The sequence below is a fragment of the Protopterus annectens genome, chromosome 13.part0 (genome assembly GCF_019279795.1).
Source record: "Protopterus annectens isolate FY-2018-M chromosome 13.part0, PAN1.0, whole genome shotgun sequence".
NCBI lineage: Eukaryota > Metazoa > Chordata > Ceratodontiformes > Protopteridae > Protopterus > Protopterus annectens.
Window position 1 is genome coordinate 407,836,616 of NC_056747.1, and position 26,581 is coordinate 407,863,196.

The 26,581-nt window shown below is 37.8% G+C and overlaps 1 protein-coding gene across 3 annotated transcripts in view; it reads right to left on the reverse strand.

Annotated features, from left to right (window-relative positions):
• COL26A1 (collagen type XXVI alpha 1 chain) overlaps positions 1-26,581 on the reverse strand; it is a 2,134,825-nt gene that overhangs the window by 1,553,140 nt on the left and 555,104 nt on the right. For all 3 annotated transcript variants that reach the window (XM_044054034.1, XM_044054035.1, XM_044054032.1), the window contains exon 2: positions 13,968-14,090. In XM_044054034.1, coding sequence (XP_043909969.1) covers positions 13,968-14,090 — 123 coding nt within the window. The remainder of the gene's footprint in view (positions 1-13,967; positions 14,091-26,581) is intronic.

Sequence of the window (26,581 nt, forward strand, 5' to 3'; positions counted from 1 at the left end):
GCAGTTAAAAATTCCGGAAATCAAAGTTGCAGAAGTACACACACTTTTTCCCGTACTCATCAATAAATTTTCCCATCCTTATCGGAAAGAATAGGGTTCGAATTAAGTGCTTAGCAGCAGTGGAGTCAGCTAAGCCTGCAGCTACTCGGTCCAGTTTGGCAAAAGTGTATTAACTGTATACATCCTGTCTGCATTTTTAGGGACAACTGGCAGAGGATGAGGACACTTGCAGGCAATAAGACACACATCCTCTAAAGCAGACAGAACAGGAAAAATGTGTGTAGGTTCCGGAAAATCCTTCTGTAACAACTAAGTATTTTCTGAGGGACTAAGGAACATCACTTTTCTCCCACTTAAAACACTAGGGCATTCTAGCAATAATCTCAAGAGAAAGAGAAACCCCACAGAAAGAATTAGAAACTAAGCTCTCCTCTGAGTCTGAATCTGAAATCTGAGGACAAAATACTGAATCTGTGCTTGCATCTTCCTGATCAGATTCAGAATCTTGAATCTCTTCCTAAAAATAATCCATCTTTCTTTTGCCAGAATTGACTCTACAAGAAGGATCAATACCCAGAATTAAACCCTGAGCCAGTCCTAGTAAAATACTATCAAAACAAATTGAGGAGGGCTAGATACAGGTTTGGTTTTCTGTTTCTTTTTGACAGGAAAAATGGGGCCAAACTGTGTTACTAACAGGAACCACAGCTTCCCCAGGGATGTACACAGCATACTGACATAACAGGAAAGGGTCTATATTACAACATTGAACTAAAACAAGTTTGAATGTTGTAATATCGAATCCTAAAGTCCAAAAGTTGAAAATAGCGAAGCCACAGCATGTCGACTTTTTTCCCAGGGAAAAAAATCGTTGGGCCATTTTCAGGGCTTTGCTATTTCCTCCACTGTGGTGCGATCTTGGAGTTGGTATATTTAAGTAGAGGGGGGTGAAGCCCCCCACTTTAGTTTAAGGTTACATTTTTTTTGGCACGGAACAGTGATTTTTTTCCCGGGAAAAAAAATCGCTGTTCTGTGTTTTAGGTTTTGGACTTTAGGGTTCGATACTACAACGATCAAACTTTTGTTAGTTTGACGTTGTGATATAGACCCAACAGGGAAGCCTTTTCTGTTCCCTCTCTCAGGACCAACAAGAGTGTCTCTACCTTGCCCATGGAGGGGACACCATCAGCCACAGAGAATGTGGATAACCCCCCCAGTGTAGTGGTTGTAGGTGCTACAAAGAAGGATCTACTGTAAAAGATGAATTGTCTGAGGTAAAACAAATGATCACATCGAAGTCATCCACCTGCGGCAGAGGCAAATTGCTTGCCTGATGTGGTGGTAAAGGTTGTTTGCTTAACATTTTCTTTTTGTGGCTAGGAGGACTGACCTTGGGATAAGCAATCTGTTCAATGGTCAAACCAAAAATGGTGCCTATTTTCCTGGAGAAGACAAGGAGCAAATGCCAGTAAAACTACCAGTCCACAGAAGTTACTTTTTTGACAGAAAAAGCACAGTCAACAACACTTTCAAACACTATGGCAGACCCACAATGGAAAATTAAACAAAAATGTCTCCACAGAAAATGTTATAGGTTAGTTTATACTCCTTTAAAACTGACAGAAAAAAATGAGTGCTCCATTTAAAAGTACGTTACAATCTCAAGACAGTCCATTAAAACACAACAATCATAGCTTTAAAATACATTTCCTCAAAGAAGAAAGTAATAAAACATCAGTAAATATAAGAAAATGGAAGGTTTTCTCCCTGAAGGGAACTTGTATACCCAGCAAAGTAAAGCACAAGACAACCATTGTACCTCAAAAGCCTCAGAGGAGCATAAACTTCAGCCGCAGTAACGCTCTGAAGGGCTTTGTGCCCAAAATTGTTTTTTAGTCAATTCATCTTGAGCTGCTTGACAGTTTGGGGGCATGGAAGGTGCCCTCAAGCTTTGGAAATTGGCAGGCTATTATATCCTTGGCAGGATATAACCCATATAGCCAAGTCTACTGCAGTAGTGATCAGTATGAAGCACATATCTAAAAACTTTCTGAAGAGTGCACGAATGGGAATATGAAGATTGGTATCCTTCAGATCCAGGGAAACTAAAAAGGTCTAAACTGTTAAAAGCATCTGCAAGGTGGGTACCTTGAGAAAAGTATTCAGAAAGGAAAGGTCTAAAACAGGCCTCTAGAATCCCTCATTCACTTACTGCATCAAAAACTGCTTACTTCCATCTTCAAAAACTACCTCAGCAAACTCATTTCTCATTCCCAAACTCCAGTATGGATTCAGAGACACTGAATCTCAACAAGACTACATTCTTCAAACTAGAATCAACACACTACAAAACTGCAACATTTTCTGCACAACCAATAAGCAGTGCATACATGTCACATACTAAACATATTAAAATGAATGCGCTTCACAAACAAAATTAACTACATTCACCTTACTTTCATTCATAACATTCACCACAGGAATAAATATGCAGCACTTACCTCATTACTACACATGTATGCAACTAGAAAAATCCTTAGATCTTAAAATAAAAATCTTCTAGCAATTAAAAAATGTCCTAAGTAAGTGACAGCTCCATTTTGTTTCCCTTCGGCAGTCTACGGAATAGACTGCCTGAAGAACTAAAAGAAAGCAACAATGCCACTTTCAAAAAGTCATGTAAATCTTCCTGCAACGATATTATATCTTGTCATACATGTGGCATCACCTAGCTAATATAACATTTTAGAATCCTGCAACAATATTATATCTTGTCATACATGTAGCATCACCTAGCTAATATAACATTTTAGAATCCTGCAACGATATTATATCTTGTCATACATGTGGCATCACCTAGCTAATGTAACATTTTAGAATCCTGCAATGATACTATATCTTGTCATACATGTGGCATCACCTAGCTAATGTAACATTTTAGAATCTCTCTTACAGCTTTGTTTACTTCCCATTTATTCTTAAGCTAAACAATTAACATAGGAACCATCTTTGCCATTGATAATGCACACTCAAGCTTGCTCCTTTCTCTGATGCTTCTCCCCACTACCCATCCACTGGAACCTTAATGTCGCATCTCATCTCCTCCCCCTGACACTGACACACAGACAGACACACACACACACACACACACACACACACAGACACAGGCAGACACAGACACACACACTGAGACAGAGACACAGACACACACAGAGACAGATACACAGACACACACAGAGACACACACAGACACACACAGACACACACAGACACACACAGGCACACACAGACACACACACACAGACACAGACACGCAAAGACACACACAGAGACAGAGACACACACAGAGACAGAGACACACACAGAGACAGAGACACACACAGAGACACAGACACACACAGAGACACAGACCCACACAGAGACACAGACACATACACACACAGACACACGTGTATCCTCTCCATTTTCAGCACATATTACTCTTACTTGCCTGACTTGACTACCTGTGATATCTTTCACCTTAACTCACCTTTTCACCTCTACGTTCTTTCATCATGGTATGACTATATCAGAGTGATATCGATTCATGGTGTCACTCAGTACCATAAGTATACTGTACTGACTACAGATCATATAATTTACTTTTAGGAAATACCTTTTATCTCTGTGTTCACATTCTGTATTTTTATTTGTTGCATAGCTCTTGTTATCTTTACCCTCCAGGTCCCGTCTGAAAACAGGTTCTGCCCAGAAGGCGCAGTGTAACATAGTGTTAGCTTACAGACTTCCAGTACACACACACTATATTAAACTAATTACAGCTTTTAAATATATATATATATATATTTTGTGCGTGTGTTAAGGTTTATAGTCAGAGCCAATAACTAGACTTAACACTCTGACTTACTTCAGCTGTTAGGAGAATAATTAAAGATGAAACAAATGTATGTTTTTGTGTAAACTTCTAGATAGTATTATTGCAGGATGTGACATACTAGCAGATTTGTATGTAAGAAGCAGAAAAAAAGATGGGAAGTGCATTATTTTCTTCCTAAGTGCTTCCAGTACTGTACATGAGAAAGGAAAATCACTGTATATACTTATATACAGTATTTTTATATTACACAAATTTGCACTAAATATGCAAGTTTAGATAAAAAGCAATAATTTTAAATCTGCTATGAATATTTTATGCAAAACTATTGCTGTGTTTGTATACAACTTATCAATGAAAAATATAACTGTATGTACCTGTATGTGACACATATAAAACAAAATAAACAAAAAGAAGGAAGGCTCCCACATATTAAAATGAGTCATGTTTGTTTATATACCACCTGAGATGATAACAATGTTTCCATTACAGAACATTTGATATAAAATAAGTATACGCATATCTAGGTACTAAAAACATGCTTCCATTTAATGAACTTTCTTCTTCACTAGGTTTGACAGAATTACAGGTATTAAATATATATAAAAAAGGTGTGTACTTGTACAAAAGTTTAGAGTGGTTATATTTAAAGTTATATGAATTACAATAACTTAACTACAATGCATAATCCATTTCAAAATGCATTAGTAAACATGCTATGGGTACAAAACAAAATCATGTGCCTTGATGTTGCATGCCTAGTCACTTACTGCTGGACTACTATGACGGTTACTGCAACAACTGACCCTGCTGCCCTCACAAATGGGGTTGATGTAATGTTATAGAATGCATCCCCAAATGCCTCAAAGCTAGACCATTAACTTCTCTTAAAGATTTGGCATCATGTGTTGTTAAAAAGCCTTAAATTGTAAAGTAAAGTAATACAACCTAAACATGCAAACAGGACTTTGACTCTGATCCAGTGGCTTAGCATGTTCAGTAACTGTTTTCACAAGGATTCATTACAGCTCTGACAGTAATTAGCCGACATGAAAAACATTAAATGCTTCTGACTGTTGGAAAACATGAGTATGAGATGATCACTGGCTAAGATGCAAGGCAAGAATCTGATGAACTAATGAATTATGCATAAAACTAATTATATGGCTTTCATCCATGGGCTCAAAGTTCATTATGTTCTCCACTGAAATTTAGAAAAAAATTTGAAACAAATGTTTATGTTGTGGCAGATTTTTTTCCTTTCATGAAGCAAACTTTGTTGCTATGTAACTCATCAAATAATGACTACAACCTTTTAAAAAGATCTGGCATCCTGAATTTCATTTAATGTCCATAAAAGTGGTCTTACTGTGTGCATTGTACAATTTTAATGTTATTTCTAAAGACATTTGATCTTACCAGTCTCTCAAAACAGAAACACTCTAACTTATTTCACTGAAACCTCACTGACTATGCAAGTGAACTTGTTAAAGTAGATACCAAAATTCAAACTGATGCGATGCACTACAATTTTAGTAAAGCATTTGATAATATCATACCTGCCTATGTAATGAAAATAAATTATTAGCCTTGAAATTAACCTTTATATCTTTTAGTGGATTGTTAAATACCTGACTGTTAAAGGTAGCAAAAGTTAAAATACAAAACCATCTTAGCAACTTAAAATATAGGACACAAAAGAATCTTTGGGATTCAGTCCTGCTACCACGTTTGACCAATCTTAAGGTACTTAAATATGTAAATGACACTAGGTTACAAACATGGAGATAAGAAGCTGTCATATGCTAGGCAGAATGCAGCAGAGAAAGTGAATATTCAGGATGTTCTAGTCCCGTATAAGGACCAGTCAAGAAACTAATAGACTTTATATCAATGTTTAAAAAAATAATATTAATTTGGGTAAAAATCAAACATTTACCTGCTTACTGTCTCAGAATAACACTGTCTTAGTGAAAAGTATAAAAATGTTTATGTTACTGACAGTAATAAATTATATTATGGCCCTTATTGGCAAATCTGTAACTAAACTGTTTACTGAAGTGTTGGATACTGAAATCCCACAATTACTTTCTTTATTCTGAAGTATTTTAGTTATACTGTGTGTGTTTTAATTCTATAAGAAAAACAAAACATTTATCAAGACTAAAACATACACATAGACATTTCACAAAAAAACAATCCAAGTCCATAGACATTTGATTTCTACTGATAGGATTACTTTTGTTTTATATCTGCTTTTTTCTGACATACATCAGAATGTGAAAAGATCCATTTTTGGTGAATACCTCATCTAAATGAAATTAAACAAAGAACTGGGGTTGTTAATGGCTCTACACACAACCTAAGAATTTTCTCAAAATTCAGATGCCACTGTATCACTGCTACGAATCATGGCAATGGTTCATTCACATATTGGTTCATCACTGGAATACTTTACAACATTAAAGTGAAGAAATCAGCATCTATTTTTAGTTTTAAGAATACTTTTAAAAGTGTGTATATGTACACATGTTTAAAAGTATTCTAAACGTGTGTATATGTACAGCCATATTTCTTTTTTATGTGGGGTACCTCAGTTGATATAATGGCAATTTGCTGTTTTGCAATTAAATTGTGAGGCATAAGCAAGATTTAATAAGTAGTATTGAAAGGCATCAGGTTTTCAACCCTAAACAGGGGTCAAGTTGCCAAAAGCTTTAAAAGTCACATATTGGTCAATACATCTCCCTATCAAACTAGCAAAATTATACTTATTCAAAATTTCTAAGATACATGACAGGCTATACAGTAAATACAAAACAACCGTACACTCTGCTATGCAGGGTAAAATAATCCTTGCAAAGAAGGCATCCGGATTTATTTACCCATCAGAAGAGCTAGACTCAAACAGTTGCTGGCAGTTGCAATATCAAATAAGCTGGCAGTTGCAATATCAAATAAGAGTCTATCACTTTTCGGCCACCAAACCAGGACCGAAACACTAAAGGTGGAGGAGTGTTCATATTCACCAAGGATATTCACAACACCAGGCTAGTTGCCCAACACAATGCGTCTGAAATTCTCCAGGTGCAACTAACACTAGGTAAGACTGCAATCCAAATTGTAGCTTGCTACAGATCCCCCACCATGCCCCAAGATTCTCACTACACCTTTCTAAACATACTGGAAAATATTAAGATACAACCAAACACCCTAATACTGGGTGATTTCAACTACCCTGCCATTAACTGGGAAAACTACTTGTGTACCAACACTTTTGCCCAACGGTTCTTGGAATTCATAAATTCCAAAGCCCTGGATCAACTAATCCTTAGTCCCACCCGGGGCTCCAATATCCTAGACCTGGTCATTACCAACATGGGAAATCAATGCTCCACAACAATGGTCACCCCCTCGTTGGTCAGGTCTGACCATAAGCTAATCACCCTTGACATCCACATCCCACCCCCACCCCCCAGTAAGGAGACCACCGTAAAAAAAACTTCTCCTAAGCCAACTTCATGCTACTCAAGTCAGAAATGACAAACTTCATGACACCCATGCAGATGGGAACTGAAAGTTCGACTGCTAAATCCTACACTAAAGGCACTGTACGAGCACATCCACTTGTGCATGAATCATGCCATCCCCAATAGAACCAAGATGCTCTCCTTCAAAAAAATGAAGCCAATCTGGTGGTCCCTTGCCATAAACAAACTTTACAACAAAAGGAATAAACTGTTTTAGAAAAGAAGAAAATCCCAGGATGCAAAAAAACTCCCTTACCAGCCTCAGTAAGAAGCTGATATCCCTCATAAAAATCCTCCAAAGTTAGTTACAAAAATAAAATTGCCAAAGATTCCAAAGACAACCACAAGGCATTCTGTAGCTTTGTCAAGCATCTAAATGGCAATGCTCAGATCTGCTCTGAGCTACAACAGAATGGCATTAAATATACTGATCCCAAGGATATTGCCAATATCCTGGCAGATCGATTCAGTGCAAACTTCGCCCTGCTCTCACCCCCTAAAGGGCCCATCTCAATACTGAAAGGTTGCCAAATTCAGGTAATAATGACCACACGGGTAAAAAACGCACTCTCCAAAGCTAAGAATACAGCATCCATGGGACCAGATGACATCCCAGGCTGTGTACTACATGAGCTACAAAATGAACTGGCACCTCACCTAAGTGTCATGTTTAATCATAGCCTCACCTCAGGCTTGGTGCCCACTGAGTGGTGCACAGCTACAGTTATCCCACTCCACAAGGGGCGATCCACCTTGGATCCTGGGAACTACCGCCCCATCAGTCTGACGAACCTGATCTGCAAGGCCATGGAACGTATTATCATGGAACTTATAAACAAAGACACTGGCAACCTTCAAACACTGGACCCCATGCAATTTGGGTTCGTGAAGGGCCGATCATATCTCCTGAACCTGATTGACTTCTTCAAATCAGTCTCCAGAGCCATGGACAAGAGTAAGGTGGTCTACACAATCTATCTGGACCTCATCAAGGCTTTCGACATCATCCCCCACTCTGGAATCATAGATAAACTTACTAAGCTGGGCATTAATCCCTATGTCACTCGATGGGTTGACAACTGGCTTTCTGACAGAACACACACTGTAAAAGTAGCCGACTAAAAATCCAGCTCCAGACAAGTGACAAGTGGAGTACCTCAGGGTTCAGTCCTGGGACTGCTCTTGTTTGGCATCTACTTCTCTGAAGTACAGGCCAACACTAAGGGACTCTGGCTAACAAAGTTTGCGGATGACTGCAAACTGGGAGCCATTATTGAATCCCCAAATGATGTGGATATTCTATAAAATGGCCTTACAGAAATAGATGCTTGGTGCCAGAGCCATGGGCTCAAGCTCAATGCCAAGAAATGTATAGTTATCACCTTTGGGAAAAAACATGTACCCGTGAATTAACACATAGGTGGCAGTACACTAAACACCGAAAGTGTGATAAGCAACTTAGTGACACAGGTGGACAGTGGTCTCACCTTTGATAACCACATCACCACAACAGTCAGGAAATCCTTCTATGTGGCACACCTCATCACTAAGGGCTTTCCATTCAGAGAAAAAGAGGTCATTGTCCCACTGTACTCATCCCTCATTAGACCCATTATAGAATACAATGCCTCGTTTGGTATGCACCTCTTAAGACATCTGCAACAACTGGAAATACCTCACTAAAAGTATCACAGGCATAAAGCAGATGCCCTATGATGACTGTCTAAAAAAACTCCACTTATACTCTGTTGCATATCGTCTACTCAGAGGCAATCTCTGCTTAACATACAAGGCCATGTCAAACCCTGAGCTGTTGGACATGCTACACTTAAAGAAATCCCAATCCCTCAGAGCCACACGCTCCAGGGATCTAAATCTTGTCATCACAATAAACAAAACATGCTGTAGGGATAGGTTCCTGACCCAGAGACTCCCCAGACTCTGGAATAGACTGCCCATAGATGTCAAGCAGAGCACCTCTTTGGCCCTCTTCAAAAAGAGCCTTGATAATTGGATGGGAGATAGGAAATTCACCCCGGGGATCACATCCGTTGGCCTGCTAGACAGGGGTCCAGGGAAGTAAATACTGTGGGAAGAAATAGCCAGGGAATTTTTATGGCTAGCCTTGTATAGGCCCTAGGGCCAACAGCCTAGTACCAACCTAAGAACCTATGAACCTATAAGTAACTTTTCATAATAAACCAGCAAACTCTTCACTGCAAAAAATATATATATATTCTACTTAAGCTGCTGCTTTCTGGGTGCAGTTAAAATGTAATGGTATTTATGTAAGACTAAAAATACATGATTTAAATGTATGTAATAAAACAACAATTTGATGCTTCCATTAAGAAAAAGAAACAATCTAGAAGTGCTTTTATTAAAACAGTGCAAGAAACTTCTCTGTGTGGAAGATTTTCCGTGTGGAAAGAAACTATTAAATACAGCAACACACTTATTGTGAATTTGTGTTGATTCACCAATGGAAATCAGTCTGATTGCTGTAAGTATGAATCTACATCACTGGAAACCATTTCTGCCAAGAAAGAAAGAAAGAAAAGCATTTTTTGTACAGGAGCAGGCCACCCTGCATCCTTCATGTGGGGGAAGACCCCACCAGACCCCTGTAATTAAAGATATATCAACTCCACAATCACACAATAGTAAAGAAAAGGGCAACATTAATGATCACGGAAAGTGGTTTTCACTGATGTCACTTTGTAGTAATCAGTCATGCTAACTGCTGTTTGCAAATTGCCTAGATCTCACTTATATGCTTGGGTAGCTTCTTCAATATTATAAAGGAAATTACTGATGGCTTCACAGTCCCTCTATAAATTATTTTCAAGAAAAATGGAACTCACCCTAATTAGGAGAAAAAAGATTATGGAAGTTATTCGGCTTTATATACCATTGCATTACACATTATTCATTTACCAAATGGAAATGAACTGTGGGGCAAGGTTTAAGAATACTATCGCAATCCACACATAAAATACATGTGGCCCACAATGAGGAAACTACCCAATTGCCACCATGCAAACAAATGCTTGTACAGGGCCAAAGCTGTGGATTTAGGGAACTCAAGCTGGTTATGGCTGCCCTCAGCTGGGTGAGGATACACAATGATAGGAACAGCATAAGATGCCCTCATGTGATGTGGGTGCTCACATGTGCCACCAAGGTAGAGGTTATTAGGGCTTCACTTAGACACATCCCCATTGTTACGATGGTAGCAAAGGCACAAACCACTTCTAAAACTGCCTAAAACATGGGCCCTCTATTGGTTCTCACCTCCACACTGAGGCTCATAAGTCATGAGGAAACAAATGGGCTCGACATTGCTATGCGGTGACTTCATGGCTGTCAAGTATGGAGGCAAGCGTAACCTAAAAATTCTGTAAGAAATTGAAATGGTGAGATTACAAAACCAGCAAGTTATTTAATCAAACCAAGCAGCAACCAAACCCTGCAAACTTTACCTTTCGCTTGGCAACAAAACTGAGTTCAACTCTATCCAAATAGAGCTCAATCAAAAGAAGTACGCATTCACTTGAAGAAAAACTTGCAGTAAGGATGGCAGTCAATAATCAGGCATTCAACAAGCATCTCTGGATAATGAAAGGGAAGAACGACGATGCAGTGTGCTAAAACAAAAAGGATTCACAACAGCAGAACCAAAAGATACAGGCAGCACATTAGAATGCAGATGTGGAGCATACTTCAGGACGCAAGAGAATCCAGACCACTGTGCAAGGATTCTGCTTGCAATTGCATATAAATTAGTCACCGCAGCCTTCAATAAGGTCAAACACCAGTTTCGTAGGACCAAATGAGACAACAGGAAAACTAATTTGCACACTCAAAAATACCCTAGTATACCCCTTATATGCATTCTTAATAGTCCATAAAAACTGTCTGTCCCATCAGATTACACTAGTACCAATGCAAAAATGAGGCCCTTCCACAGACTCCAGTAATTACAGACTAATCAGATTTGTGTGGTGAATAGGGAGACTCCTGTCCTCCTCATCCTTTGTCACCAGTGAAGTCCAGCTCTCAGGGATCTTTCCTGGAACCACTTCTTTTTCACATATTTTTCTCAGGCATCAAAACTGATTCATCTGCCCCAGCAAACATGCTGATTGCAAAGTTTTGAGTGTTGTCTTCAACTCTGACAAAAAAATCTTCCTTCATGAGTACTAAACATTACATGTGCATGGTGAGTAGAAATGATCGTGCTTCAAATAGCAAACCATTCTGCATTCTAACAAGTTTATCTATTACTGTTAGGCAGCAACTAAAAGCTAACAAAAAATGAAGACCTTGGAGTCCTTATGGATGATGACTTTCATTTGATACTTATGTGGCTGCTACTGTCCACAAAACCAAATGAAGTTGGTGATCTGATTCTCTAAGAGGTTAAGATCTGTGTCAAGATAACTGGCCCTTGTGAACAACTCCTATCAGAGCATCTATAGCATACCACATCCTCTTTTGTAAATCACTAACATGCCATTGGTGTGAATTGATAAAGTTCAAAGATTCCTCTTATAGCCTTCTTAAAGGAAACCTATACCTGACATGCAGAGATCTAAAGGACTCCTTACTATTTCAAACCCTTTGCTTAGAATAAACCAATGATGATCTGAACACAACAAATCACTTAGTCTCCATAAAAATGAACATCGAACATATTGAGAAATGTGACTGACAACTTCATGTCTTACAGACTCCTACGGAATATATTCCCCTTTTCAAAAACTCAGTCCATCAATCCATACCTTTAAGATGGAAGTGATGACTATATGGGCATCCATAAGTTACAGTCTAGTATTCATGGTGTCAGGCTCCTTGAAAGCCAGTAGACCTTCAGCTTGCTCACCAAACCTATGAACCTATGTACACCTATGATCATAAATTTATTTCTGTTGCACCATTTTTTGCTGGCTGGACATTCGCCAATAGCAGACGACAGAGAACACCATGACAAACAATTACTTGTTAACATGTTAAGTGTCTGCCTGTACTCTGTAGGGCAGCATCAGGTGATACCTTTTTGTACAACAGCAGTCAGCAACTTCATAACCTTAAAAATAGAAGTCATGTGATTACGTGAAGGCCATTCATGTGACTCCCAAATAATTCTAGCTGATTGCCAGAGTTAATGCTTCACTGAAGCAGTTGCATCCCTCTCCTCATATGCAGAAGTATCAGATTTCATTATACTTAAATGGGGCGGGGGGCAAGGGATCACCTCTTCGATAGAAAGTTGAAGAGCAAAGTCAATCACAGGAAAAATTATGCTTTCTGAGTTTGTGAGATGATATAAACATCCTTTCAGACAATTTACCTCAAATTTGGAGAAAGAATAATTTGTTTTCACAACTTCATACTGTCTCACAGAATTATCAGGTCTCCAATTACAACTAAAATGTACTATGACCAAGAGGTGAAAGACAAGAAATTCACCTTGAGAATAATATGTAACAACTGGCTATGATCACAGAAACCAGATCATATTATTTTGTAATACATAGGGATCTTTAGCTAAAAGAAAGTTGTGTGGCAATGCAGGTCTGTAGCAGCCTTAAAATTTGAACATTTGGCTCCTCACAGCTATTTGTATGTCAATGTAACACAGGTTTAGCAGCTTTTAAAGCTGGCAGTTTCTTTCTGATGCAGTTAAACTACTGCATAGACTGCAGTCACAGGAAGGTTGGCTTTCATTTATTCATTGCAAGGCTCTTTCTTAATAATCTTACTATAACAATCTTATCGTAGCTTGATTGTTGTATATGCACCTTTCTAAATCAAGCACCAATATATTAAAACATATATGGAGATAGTCAGAGGCTCTTGATGGGGTTAAAAAAATAGTTAATTAAAATAGATTAAGTTGGTCAAAGTTCTAGATCCAGAAGGAATAAGTGTACTTGGTGGGAGAGAATTCTATCATCCTGTGCTGAACAAAGCAGTACAATAATCAAAATATTTACTGGTGGGCTATATGTGTAACACGTTGACAGGTTAATGAAATATGTCACTTTCATTTCTTTACTTGCTTAATTTGGTTGACTGGCAGATCTAAAGTAAACTCTTTTCAGCCATATTCTACACCAAAGGCAAGAAATTATGATTAGCAATGTGGCAAACATGAAGACACATTTTTTAAAAATGAGATACGGATAATACAAAATCAGCACACACACACACACACACACACACACACACACACACACACACACACACACACACACACAAACACATACACACACATGGTATAACACTATATAACACCTGAAACAATACCATAAATCATACTAAAGACTAAACATTAAGCCAACTACACTTTATGACCACTGCAAGTGCTGAATACATGCTCACTTTTGTAGATATGCTCTTATTTTGAGAAGTATTTTTATCTGATCTGTGAAAAGCACTTCTTGAAACAAAAATGGCCTTGGATTTTTCATTTTATTTATGAAAATATGACGCTTAGCTTAAATATCACATTCCAGGAGAAATTTACATTCATAATACATTTTTGAAGAGATTGTTACCTTATTAAGTTGCTGCAAGCACCAGGCCATCTGCAACTCTGGTAAACTCTCTGAATAAGTGTCTCAGACCCGTCCTGTACTTGACAAGATACTGTCTTTGTGACAGTGTGCGGGCACCAGTTCCTGCAGAAAAATAAAAATATGAATGTGGTTAATTGAATGGTAAAATACATAAATCCTACACCAAATATAGCAAAAGTGCCATTTGGGACAGTGTGTACGGGGAGGATCCACAGACTAGCTAAAAGTCAAATTACTATGTTAACCAGATCAGTCTTTATCACACCAACATATTTGGGTAAATGCAAAGAATGTTACTGAGTGGTTATACCAATGGCATCTGACCATTTTATAACACTGTGCAGCCAGCCATAAACCTAGTGTAGAGTTTCATTTTAAGAAACTAAAAAGAAAATCATGTAATAAAGCATAACGTAATCATTATTATTTTCATATAGCGCAGCTTAACTGCTAAACACTAAAAACGAGTAAACAAAACCAAACATCAAGGTGCAAGCATCAGATAATTTTTTACTTTATACATGAGCAATTTTTAATTTTATAGTGATAAGAATGCACAAGAAACATTTTTCTGACTTTTATAACATTAATATACTGTACCTGAAATTATGATGGGATTCACAGCACAAGAGTTTTAACTTGAGTACCACTGTGATTAAAAAGTAAAATATATTTTTACTCGTTATAAAAAATAATAAAAATTAATTCATCTGTCATGGGTCCTGGATATAAGGTACTGAGGCAAGTTTTATTACTCACAAAATATGATCAGCGCGGGTTTTTCCAGCACATGCTCTATGCACCACTACTGGGAAAAGGTCTGGCAACAAGAAAATATATCAAATAGTATTGACTGTTTCACGTCTCTGATGCACACTGTACAAGCCCTTGAGTAAAACAAAAGGAAAAAAACATTTTGATGCATCATTTCATATGCTTAGTCTAGAAGTAGGTATGAGATCTTTTTTGAGTCTGAGCTGTGCCACACTCTGCATCAGCTATGAAAGTAAAAAGATACAATACCTATTTTATTCTCTTGTCTGTTTTACATGAATATACAACAGTGTTGATGGAGAGAGTCTATCAGTGTTGTAGCTAGCCCTAAATAGCTGCCCCCTCCCATTACTTCCCCACACATCCCTGAAATTAATAACTGACGTACTCAATACTTCAGCAGGCAGTGTGTTAAAGTGTCCCACCACATTTTTTTTTAACAAAGCACTACTTCCTTCTCTCTTGAACCTTCCTCTTTAGTGACCATTTGTGTCCCCTTTTCAATCTTTGACTTTCTTCTCTAGCATCACCATTCCCCCTTGCCATTGAAATTGCAGTATGTCCAAACTACAGTCACCCTACATTTTCACCAACTGTAAATACGGTCCAGATCACCAAATCTTTCCTGTTACCCCATAACCACCATTCCTATCATTACACCGAAACAATGTACTGCAAACTGTCCACTAAGTTAATATTCCTTTCTTCTATATAGCTCCAGAAGTGGACACAGTAGTTTTCTCAGTGTCTAGTACAAAAGAAAGATAGCTTCAGCAAAACAGGAGGCTTGCACATTAGGTAGGTGTCACTCAGTGTGTCTGACAGTATTTTGCCATCTTATGGCTTGCTGACATCTTTTTTTACATTTTTATTCATTTATTTATTTAAGTACAGCTGCTGAAACAGTATTGCAGATTGTAGGCCTGAAAGGTCAATAACCCTAATGATGGACAGTAACATAGAAACTATTGGGTCTATATTATATGAACGAAAGTTCATATAAGCGAACGCTCTAATGAGCAAAACTCCTGGACATCGAGGTGCGTGTTGTGGGATCACAGTACAGTGGAAATTGGAGTTTTTGCCCTTTCCTCACTGCAATGTGATCTTGGAATTGGAATATATATTTAGCGGGGGGGGGTAGGGGGTGGAGCCCTCCACAATATTGTTTTCGATGTCCAGGATTTTCGCTCATTGAGCATTCGCTTATATGAACTTTTGTTCATATAATAGAGACCTGAAACTATTTGACAAGTGATAAATGGAACCAAAAGATGCCTAGCCATATACACCTTTAATAAGACGCACTAAAAAGTTCTTGTTGTTCCTGTTAAGGGCTTAATAGTGCTCATCTGCCACATCAAGTAGAACCATACATAACCAGGGAGCATATTTGCATGCGACCATTTAATCAACAGGACTAGCCTTAATGGAAGCGAAGGCAATATTTTATTGGACCTGTACTTGTTACTTATTGTATAGGCTGGGAAAAAGTTGAGTTAGGAACCTATTTCTCCAGAAAGTCTAGTTTATTTGTTGGAAGATATAGTTCTGCAATGTCAGTAAAAAACAAGAGGCCAGACAGGACCACGTCTTTCATGGTTTTACAAGTGAGGCATATGTCCCCCTCAGAGCAGGCAGCAGGCTAGTGAGAATAAGGAGAGTGTGTTATTCTATCAAGATAGCTGAAGGACTAGAGAGTTTTAATGCTCATGAATACAAATCTTTGTACCTTTTCCAGTAGAGCAACATGTATGGACTTTTACATACCATAGGGGTATTGTATACAATGACAGATCTGATGCGAGAAGAGCACAGCAGCAGGAGGACTTTCTTGGATCTTGAGGATATTCTCCTGGAAATCAACTGTACTAGCTAGGATTTTCTGACAATGGTGGAAACAATGGTCAAATGAGAGTGCTCTCCACATAAGTACCATGTCTTTTATGGGCGGGTATAGGTGAAAAGTACCCCTTATAAAGTATAAGGTAAGAACAGCTTTCTTACCAAATGCTACCACACTGCACTTGTTTTGCATTAATGTTGAGACCTTTTTCAGTTCCCCAGGTGTGTGCCTATTCCAGCCCTTAGTGGAGCTGCTTAATATCACTGGATGACTGGATAATGATGCCCATCTTACAGTTATTAGTAAACTGGGTCAACCACATTTCTGGGATCCTGGCACTGATGTCTAGAAAATAAATGCCAAACAGAAGAGGGGTCCAGCATGGAACACTGTGCTATCCCAATGATTACAGTTTTATTTTCAAAGAGCGTACCAGCAACTTTCACAACTTGGGATCTCTTCTTAGTTTCAGGAGAACCTGGCCTTTGCAAAAAAAAACTGATTGGAGCCCAGATCAGATAAGTTACTTACATTTGCATTACTGAGTTCTCCAATAAACATTTGCTTACAACATTACTGAGTTCTCCTATGATACGTTTGCTTAGAGGGGTGGCAGGATAATGGGCCTCTAGTTTTGTAAGTCTGTAGAGGGGCCTCCTTTGTGTAGACAAACAGTAATGGCCGTTATCCAAGCATGAGGCAGAAAACCTATGGATAAGGCTGAGGTTGAACAGTTTGAACAGTGGCTCAGTTAGTGGATACTGGTATCTTGTATGTTCCCATGGAAGTATTATTCTTAGCCCATGAAAGACATTCTAAGACTTGTTCTAAAGTGATTTCAGGGGGAACAAATATTTCAGGAATAGATGGAGTAACAATGTGGGTAAGAGGGGTAAAGTTAGTACTCAACTTGTCTGTCAATTTATTGCCTATGTCACTGAGACTGGAATGTCTGATATTATGGATGAACTCAGTACATTGATGGATGACATCGTTCTTTGATTTCCTGACATGGCTGAAGATTTGCAGTTTCCTTTGTTACTGCTAGCAACTTTAAGCTCATCCTCCACTTTACATTTTTAGTAGTGCTCTTAAGTTCCTTACTAACATGTTCGAGTGAGGTTTTGAGGTACCAGGATGAGAATTTCTTTATAACAAAAGAAAAAGATAACAAAAAAGTTTAAAGTTCATTAATACATAAGTTCCATCAGAGAGGTTTAATCCTGGAGTTACTATTATATTTATGGCAGAAGGGAACTGACTTTTCTATGCAGCTGTTTAGATGCTGGTAAAAGTCAGAGGTGAAATGTGTCAGGTCTCTTAACTGGGACCATTTGCATGGGACTGTTGGGAATTTTGCCGTGGTCTTCCTCAAGCTGAAGTACATTTGCTCTGGATAAGTCACTAAAGATGACATCATTCAGTGGTGGGGTGGTAGTGACAGACATGACAACTAATTTGTGGTCAGATATAACCAAAGATGAGGAGATACAGGGTGGGTACAAGTGAGGGCTAAGTTGATAAGGACAAGGATATTAGAGTCTTTAGAGGGTAGTTCTACAACTTGCTGCAGTGAATTTGTAGTAAAGTCTAGGAAATGTTGAGCATATCCATTTTTGAGAGGTGTAAGTGTGTCAAGAAATGTTTGGGTAACTGAAGTCTCATAGAAGGCATTTGGCTTGATATTTACCCATCAATGATGTTAAGATAACTGGTTCCCTATTATGAGATCGCAGACGTAGTTTGTCGAATGCATCTTGATCGAAACGAAAAGAGCGAAAAGGCAAAATAGCCTTTGAAATAGCCTGTGAAAGAATTAGCTTGACCGCTTTCGTTATTTTGCAGTTTTTGGCACTGTAGTGCGATCTCGGAGTGGTATATTTAAGTAGGGGGGTGGGGGGTGAAGCCCCCCGTGTTATGTAATGTTTTAAAGTTTTTTTGTTTGGAACAGCAAATTTTTTCCCTTGGAAAAAGATTGCTGTTCTGAGGGTTCGACATTGTAAGCTTTCACTTACATGGGGTTGATTAATTAGCATTTGCTTTTGTAAGTGTGCAATAATATAATATAGACCCAGATAATTTCCATGATCTGTAGGAAACACTGTTGGGACTCTGTAGTTTGCAATGTAGTAATAGTTGGAATCTAAGGATGATTTGAAGCTTTACGAGCTGCAAGTTAAGGTCAAGGTTAATGTGACATGACATGATATTACTGCTGAAAAATACAGATTACCCCATGCAATTACTTACTGGCCTGAATGGGTGATGGGCACTAAACTTTCATGTATAGAAAGTGCTCCCTCTGCATTGAAAACACATCTCAGTAACTGCACAAATATGAATGTGGTTGAGTTGGAGAAAGACCTCAAATTCCTGCATTTTTCAATTGATACTCCCTAGCTCTGAGTAGTGCTTCATAAATGTTATCTGAATTTGGGTGTCCTAAGTTAGGACATCCATTGGGCACTTTGCCTAAAAAAATATACTATGGAAGCAGCAAAATCTTTAGACAGTATGTGGAAGCCCTCGCATGAGAGGGGTAAGCCATCCCTAATGAAAAAGGAAGTCTTATCCACTATCTCATCCCATGCTAAATCCTACTGGATCTCATTCGAATGACACCAGCTACCATTTTTCATGCCAATCATCTTGTCTTGATATCTACAAACCACTTGGGTTCAGGCAAGATACTACTCAGGAACTGTATCTTTGCTGCTTCTAATACATGCATAGCAAGTTCGACCATGTAGCTCCATGCCCCCCTGGTAAAAATTATGTAGGTCAGCTTCATGGCTGGCAGTGGTATGTGATCATTTGACTTCCCATCTCTCACAATTAGAGAGATGACCAAAGATGCACTCCAAATAACAGTACAATTACTGATCAGTCCTGACACTGATAATACCCTGCTCATTGCTAACTTTAAAATGGAGGCACCTGGCATTGTTGACTATTTCATATATGCAGATTCTTTCCCCTGCACCAGATGCTGTAGTGCACTTTGCCTAACCCAGTTTGCCTTGTTTCTGGCAACAGTACTGCAGAAAATTGTCAACTGTTTAATGTTAGCACAGTCCAAACAAAAGCGTGAACATCCAACGGCAATAAAATGAAAGTAAAGTATTCAAAGATTCGATTACACTCGTAAAAGCAAACATAAAATTTATTTAAACGAGTAAGCGCTTTCGCCAAAGGCTTCTTCAGACTCTTGTTACAAAAGCAACTACCAAACGAACATATTTAAAACTGTCCAAGGCATACCATTCGTTAAAATTAGTCACCTGTTACTTTGACTTAAAGGTACAAATCCTAGTACATTTAAGATCACAATCGTGAATCTATTATTCTTAAAACCAGTATCATAATTGCTGGATATAGTAGATCGAACATGAAACATATACACAAGAGTTCATGGCGTCAATATCCCAGTACAAACAGTAGTGTACTAACCATTGAGCATAATAACCGCATGTAGTTACACTCTCTAAAATAACACCGTTCCCAGTACATTCTTATGCCATGAGTTATGAACCAGCATTTAAAGATTCAGAAACTCAAACACTTAAAATCACAAACGTAAAACTGTTATTCATAAAATAATAACATGCATTGCTGCGTATAGTAGATCGAACATAAAACAATTACAAATGTGTTCAAAACATCAATGCCCCAGTTCAGACCAAAGTAAACCAAACATTAAGCACAAATCCTGTGTGTTATTTCATTCACTGGAATATCTACGTTTCCAGGACATTCATAAGCTATCAGCTTTAAAACAGCAGTTGTGCGAATATCGCACTTGTTTAACCATTCAAAAATAAGCTAAATGACAGTTCTTTAGTAGGTAAGTAACACTGACTTTATAATTTCTCTCTATTTAAGAGATTAATAAATGGATCAAGTATCGCATTTGTTTAACATTTCAAAACTGACTTGGATGACAAATCTTTTGTAGATTAGTAACACTAACCTTACAATTTCTCTTTATTTCAGAGATTAACTCATGGAAATTCCCCTCATTTGGAAGAAACACCTCCCAGCGTGTATTCACCTAACTCATCACGAAGCGTACGGTACGTTGAGACGTACGTACGTACTTCTTTCTTCATAAAAAATTCCTAAAAACAGTTTTATTTTTATTTTTTATTTTTTATTTTATTTTAGTTATTTACTTAATTCGTTATGAAATTACTTTTCTCTATATATATATACATATATATTTTATATATTTTTTAGGTATTATTTACATTTTGTTTATCAAATATGTATTTTTATATATTTTATTAGATAATTGGAAGCAGTACCCATTTTATTCCCTAACTGTTATGTTTGCTTTCACAACGAACTATAAACTATATATTGGTATTACAATATATTATATTTTAAGTCCTGATGTTCTAAACTGAATTCTTACATATTTCATTGAGATTTTACTCACATATGGTGCTTTAAGATGTGGTACCTAAGCTTTTTTATATAGAGAATATCCACTGTTCTATATCGTATTTATTAGGGCTATTTGTCTTTATTTTGGGGGTAAAGGCTAAATGTTATAACAATTTTTAGCCCTTCTATCTATTTAAACTTGACCATTTTGTGATATACTCCATGATAGGTACGAATGTGAGAAGGACATGTTATGTACAGATCACGTACTTTAGTGCTGTAAATCTATGAAAATCAGCACCGAGGTTTTTTATGAAGAAGGTAGTACGTACGTACGTTTCAACGTACTATACGCTTCGTGTTGAGTTAGGTGAACACACGCTAGGAGGTGTTTCTTCCAAATGAGGGGAATTTCCATGTGTTAACCTCCGTAATAAAGAGGAATTGTAAGGTCAGTGTTACTAATTTACAAAAGATTTGTCAGCCAAGTGAGTAATGAAATGTTAAACAAATGCGATATGTGACCCTTTTAATAATCTCTTGAATAGAGAGAAATTATAAAGTCAGTGTTACTTACCTACTAAAGAACTGTCATTTAGCTTATTTTTGAATGGTTAAACAAGTGCGATATTCGCACAACTGCTGTTTTAAAGCTGATAGCTTATGAATGTCCTGGAAACGTAGATATTCCAGTGAATGAAATAACACACAGGATTTGTGCTTAATGTTTGGTTTACTTTGGTCTGAACTGGGGCATTGATGTTTTGAACACATTTGTAATTGTTTTATGTTCGATCTACTATACGCAGCAATGCATGTTATTATTTTATGAATAACAGTTTTACGTTTGTGATTTTAAGTGTTTGAGTTTCTGAATCTTTAAATGCTGGTTCATAACTCATGGCATAAGAATGTACTGGGAACGTTGTCAGTTTAGCGAGTGTAACTACATGCGGGTTTTATGCTCAATGGTCAGTACACTACTGTTTGAACTGGGATATTGACGCCATGAACTCTTGTGTATATGTTTCATGTTCGATCTACTATATCCAGCAATTATGATACTGGTTTTAAGAATAATAGATTCACGATTGTGATCTTAAATGTACTAGGATTTGTACCTTTAAGTCAAAGTAACAGGTGACTAATTTTAACGAATGGTATGCCTTGGACAGTTTTAAATATGTTCGTTTGGTAGTTGCTTTTGTAACAAGAGTCTGAAGAAGCCTTTGGCGAAAGCGCTTACTCGTTTAAATAAATTTTATGTTTGCTTTTACGAGTGTAATCGAATCTTTGAATACTTTACTTTCATTTTATTGCCGTTGGATGTTAACGCTTTTGTTTGGACTGTGCATACATTATTTATAGCGTGTTCTCCTACCTCGACTGATAGCAGCTCTGCTCTTGGATTTGTGTAACTGTTTAATGTTAGACACATCCCAAATACAAACAAGAGTAGCCAAAGAGAGCACCATGGTGTGCATGGATGTAGCCCTGATTACATCCTAGTAGAAATGGGTTTCAGTAGTGGGCCACAGTACTAAAGGAGCCAGTCAGGATGTGCTGTGAATAAACAGCTGAGGTTAGCTGACCCATTCTGGGGAATAGAGCAATGGAAGGCTTGTCACTGAAGTATCATTTGTTATATTGGTGGGTGGTACATTTCACAGATGTATTTGGCCACTGGGATTTCACTCTACTGGGAATGAACAAGGGACCTATTTTTAGCACTCAAGACACCTAAGTATATGCCAACTGCCAGAACAAGGGTAACAGGTGTCTACTAAAAATGACTGCATGGAGGAAAACTCCAGTTTCTCTCAGTGAATGAGAGGACAGCTGGAAGACATGGCAGCACTTGGCACTGAAACACTAATTAGAAAGAGCAAAACAGAACAAAAAGCAAGATGGAGTCAATAAATCATTACACATATATTACAAAGTTCTTTGGACTCATGACTGACAAAAATGTATTAATTCTGAAGGTGACCTGTTTGGGATTCCACAAACATGTGAAGTTGAGCAGAAGAAAATGCACACTGGGAGGCGTTTGCCTCTTTTCAAGTTACTAGAAGCAGATAATTTACTTGGCTTAAAACTGTGTAATTCACATTTTAGAATTCCTAGTAGATCCATTGGGTCGATGTGCTTTCTTAAAAGGACATTGAAGAGGATTGTGCTTAATGGTAGACTGCTTATATTCTATCAAAGGTCACTCTGTGTAAACTTAGAGCTATATTAACAAACAGTATAATTTCAAAATAATGTTTTTTATGGGGGACTGGATTTTTTTTGTACATAAACCACCCAGTGTGGATTCTAGGCCCCAATGTACATGACTACAACTAGTGGATCACTTTCTTGTTAAGTATTGTAGTAGTGTGGGTCTTCAAGAGCTTTGCTTTCCAAGGGTGATTGTCAGAGGAGGACAGCATTCACTTAGGGTAAAAGACATGATCTTGACTTGATAAGGTTTTAATTAATGGGCCCATATGATTATTTGGATTGAAGTGAGACCAAAATTGCTTTCTGACCATGCACTTCTAATACTAGCTATGTGCTCAAAGTGTAGGGACAACCTTTCAAAGCACTGGTGGTTTCCAGAATATATGCTCAAATGAAACCAAATGAAGAGGAGATTAGAGGATGATTTAGAAGGGAAGTTTCAACAAATAAAGAGGTCACTGGAGGAAAACTGGGATCAAGTAAAGGAGGAGTTAGAACTTCAGTAATTGAGCACTCTGGTGTCATTAGAAAAAAGGAGAAAGGGAAACAGCATAATGCTGAAAGAAAACAATATAAGGGAAATGCAGATTAGGAGATAAAGTAACACCAAATAGGAGTAGAGGAACTGAAACTAGCAGGAAAATGAACTGTAGGAATATATAGAAAAATCGGACTTCTAGCAATCGGGGATTTGAACTTTTGCAACTTTCCAAAGGCAATAAGATGGCTGGCACCCCATTTAATAGAGCTGAAGGTGCAGCAGGTGGCATGGAGGTTAAAAACTATACAGGGTGTTGTTACAAGAGGCCCACAATTTATATTGTCAGCATATAAGTCCCTCTATCAGGCACTTAATTAAGAGGATTTATGCAGACTCCAGTGCTAAAGTGAAGATCTCTGCATCCCTTTCAAAGGTTTTCTTCTATGTAGGGCACAAAGCAGGGGTGGTCAAAGTCTCCATTGGTGCTCACTGTATATTTAGAACCGGATACCTAGTGGATTTGGTGATCTGATCTACAGGACTGGGTGATGGAGGGGCAGCCAGGTAAGGGCAACAAAGTCTGCTAGTAATATCTTCATTAATCTATCTGATCTACAGTGGAATCTTACTACGCTATCGTATGAGGAAGATATGCTTGAGTGGAGTAAACCTGTAGGGTATAAGTTTGTCCCCCCCTCTTATTTTCTAGTCTTCCCTTATTTATTTTCTTTTTTCTCAAGTTAAGGGATGAGCAGAGAATAAAGCCATAGTCCATATTAAAATCACTTTAGCTGCCAGATATAAGAGATTCTATCTCTCTGATAGAGGAGTGGTCTTGTTCTAATACATTAACATTCAACAGGGCAGTTATTTAAAGGTAGTTGCAGACGTCGGTGGGAGGGTCTGGGCAGATGAATGGAGGAACATCTGGGAGATGGAAAAAAAAAAAGCCAACCTCAAAGCTTAGAGGTTAGTCCCTCATTTGAATATTCCTGAAGGACCCATGAGAGTTTATCAGCTCTGCAGCCTATGGGACATCATTCTTTGTTAAAATAGAAGTAAATATTTTAACTAATATAAATAAGGAGAATTCAAGCATGACTACATGTTGTGAACATCCACTACAGAGCTATATTTAAGAAAACACTCATCTGAGCTTCATCACATCCATCCAATACAGTGGTTTGTAGAGTGGTTTAAAGTTTGATCTTTGAAAATGCCTGCTTTTATGAGGTCACAGACAGACTTTATTAAATTGTTTGCATCACTCACTCCCATATATGAATATCTTTGCATCATCTTTTGAAACCAGACTTGGTACATTTAGTCATTGAGTGGTTCCTTGCATTACACTGACTGACAATCTGTTTCTATTTAGACGGTACAGAAGAAAATATATATTTTTTTCAACCTATTAAAAGCAGCAAATGGGAAACGTGCTTTTTTGTTTACATTAAAGAAAAGGTGAACATTTTCCAAAAAAAAATAATAGTAAACTGGGTCAGTGCATCAGAAATACCGTCTACATGAAAGTTAGATAAACAATTATAAAAGAAAAACTAATTAATATTCAGAAATGTGTATGCTGAGTGGACAAAGCCATCCATTTAACTGTTCTAAATCCAGCATTACTCACAGGAGTTAAGTCCAGTCAGTCAGAACAGCAGTAGCTACTGAAAAAATCTACAGCTACCATATTGTTATACGAAATATACCTTAAGTGTTCTATGACTTAGACTGCCTTTTATCTACCGTTTTTGTCTGGCTGATCTACCTCATAGAAGGAGAACCACTGACAACAGATGTCATATACAATTCTACTTGATAAACAAGTATAAATACTATGAATTTTGTATGTCCTAGAATTTTATCTGTGTAGTACAAAATACTTGTGCACATACAGTGTAGGAAGTGCATTTAAACATAGTACAGTCTTTAAAGTGTTAGCAAACCCAAAACATATCTGCAACAATTCCCTCTTCAGTGCATTTGTAAAACATGCTAATATAGTTTATCAAAAAAGACATGGATTTTAAATTCTTCTATATACTTGCTTCACTTAGCCTATTTAGAGGGAAGATGTTTATCAAGACAAAAATACAATGGAATTCAATTTTATATTTAACAATTGGCTATTATTCAGATCATAAATACAACAGAGGCCAAATTTATATTGAATTTGGTACAATATGGTCAATAAGTTTGAATAAGGAAATTCCATGACTATATCTGATTTAATTTAATGGCAGTCTTTGCATTTTTGAAGTTTAGGAATTTTGATTAAAAAACACTGTGTACAGGCAATATTATTTATTGTGATATATTTTATTTTGTGTTGCTTTTTTTGTCCATGACTGAATATGATATGAGTTTGCTCCTCTTGCTGACTGAAACAGCACTGCTTTTTTATGCATTATCTTAAATGAAACTAGCAGATGTTGTAGTTGGTACTTTGTTAATTTACATCGTAGAGTACACAGCATATTTAAATTCGATTTTTGTAGTCACAACTTTTATGGTCCTTGCGACTCCCGTGCCCTGACCCAGCAATCAAGGATCCTCAATCCTCACCATTAACACCAGAGAGGGCATCTCATATGAGAGGAAAGGATAACAAATACACACAGTAAAGTGCAATTTCCCTTAAGAGCGCACAGAGATCACAGTCAGTCCGGGGACTGGTCGCTCCCTTGCTCCCCAATAAGACTCCCCACTGGCGCAGCTATAGGGTCCAGATCTCAGCCTAGCTGGGCAAGCTAAAATCTCCAGCACCCTCTCTGTCCAACCAGTGCTCCGTGTCCCTGCCCAAGTAGCTGACACACACACACTTTGAGATAAGAATTTACACAGCCACACAGACACTTCTGGGGAAGGCTGGCA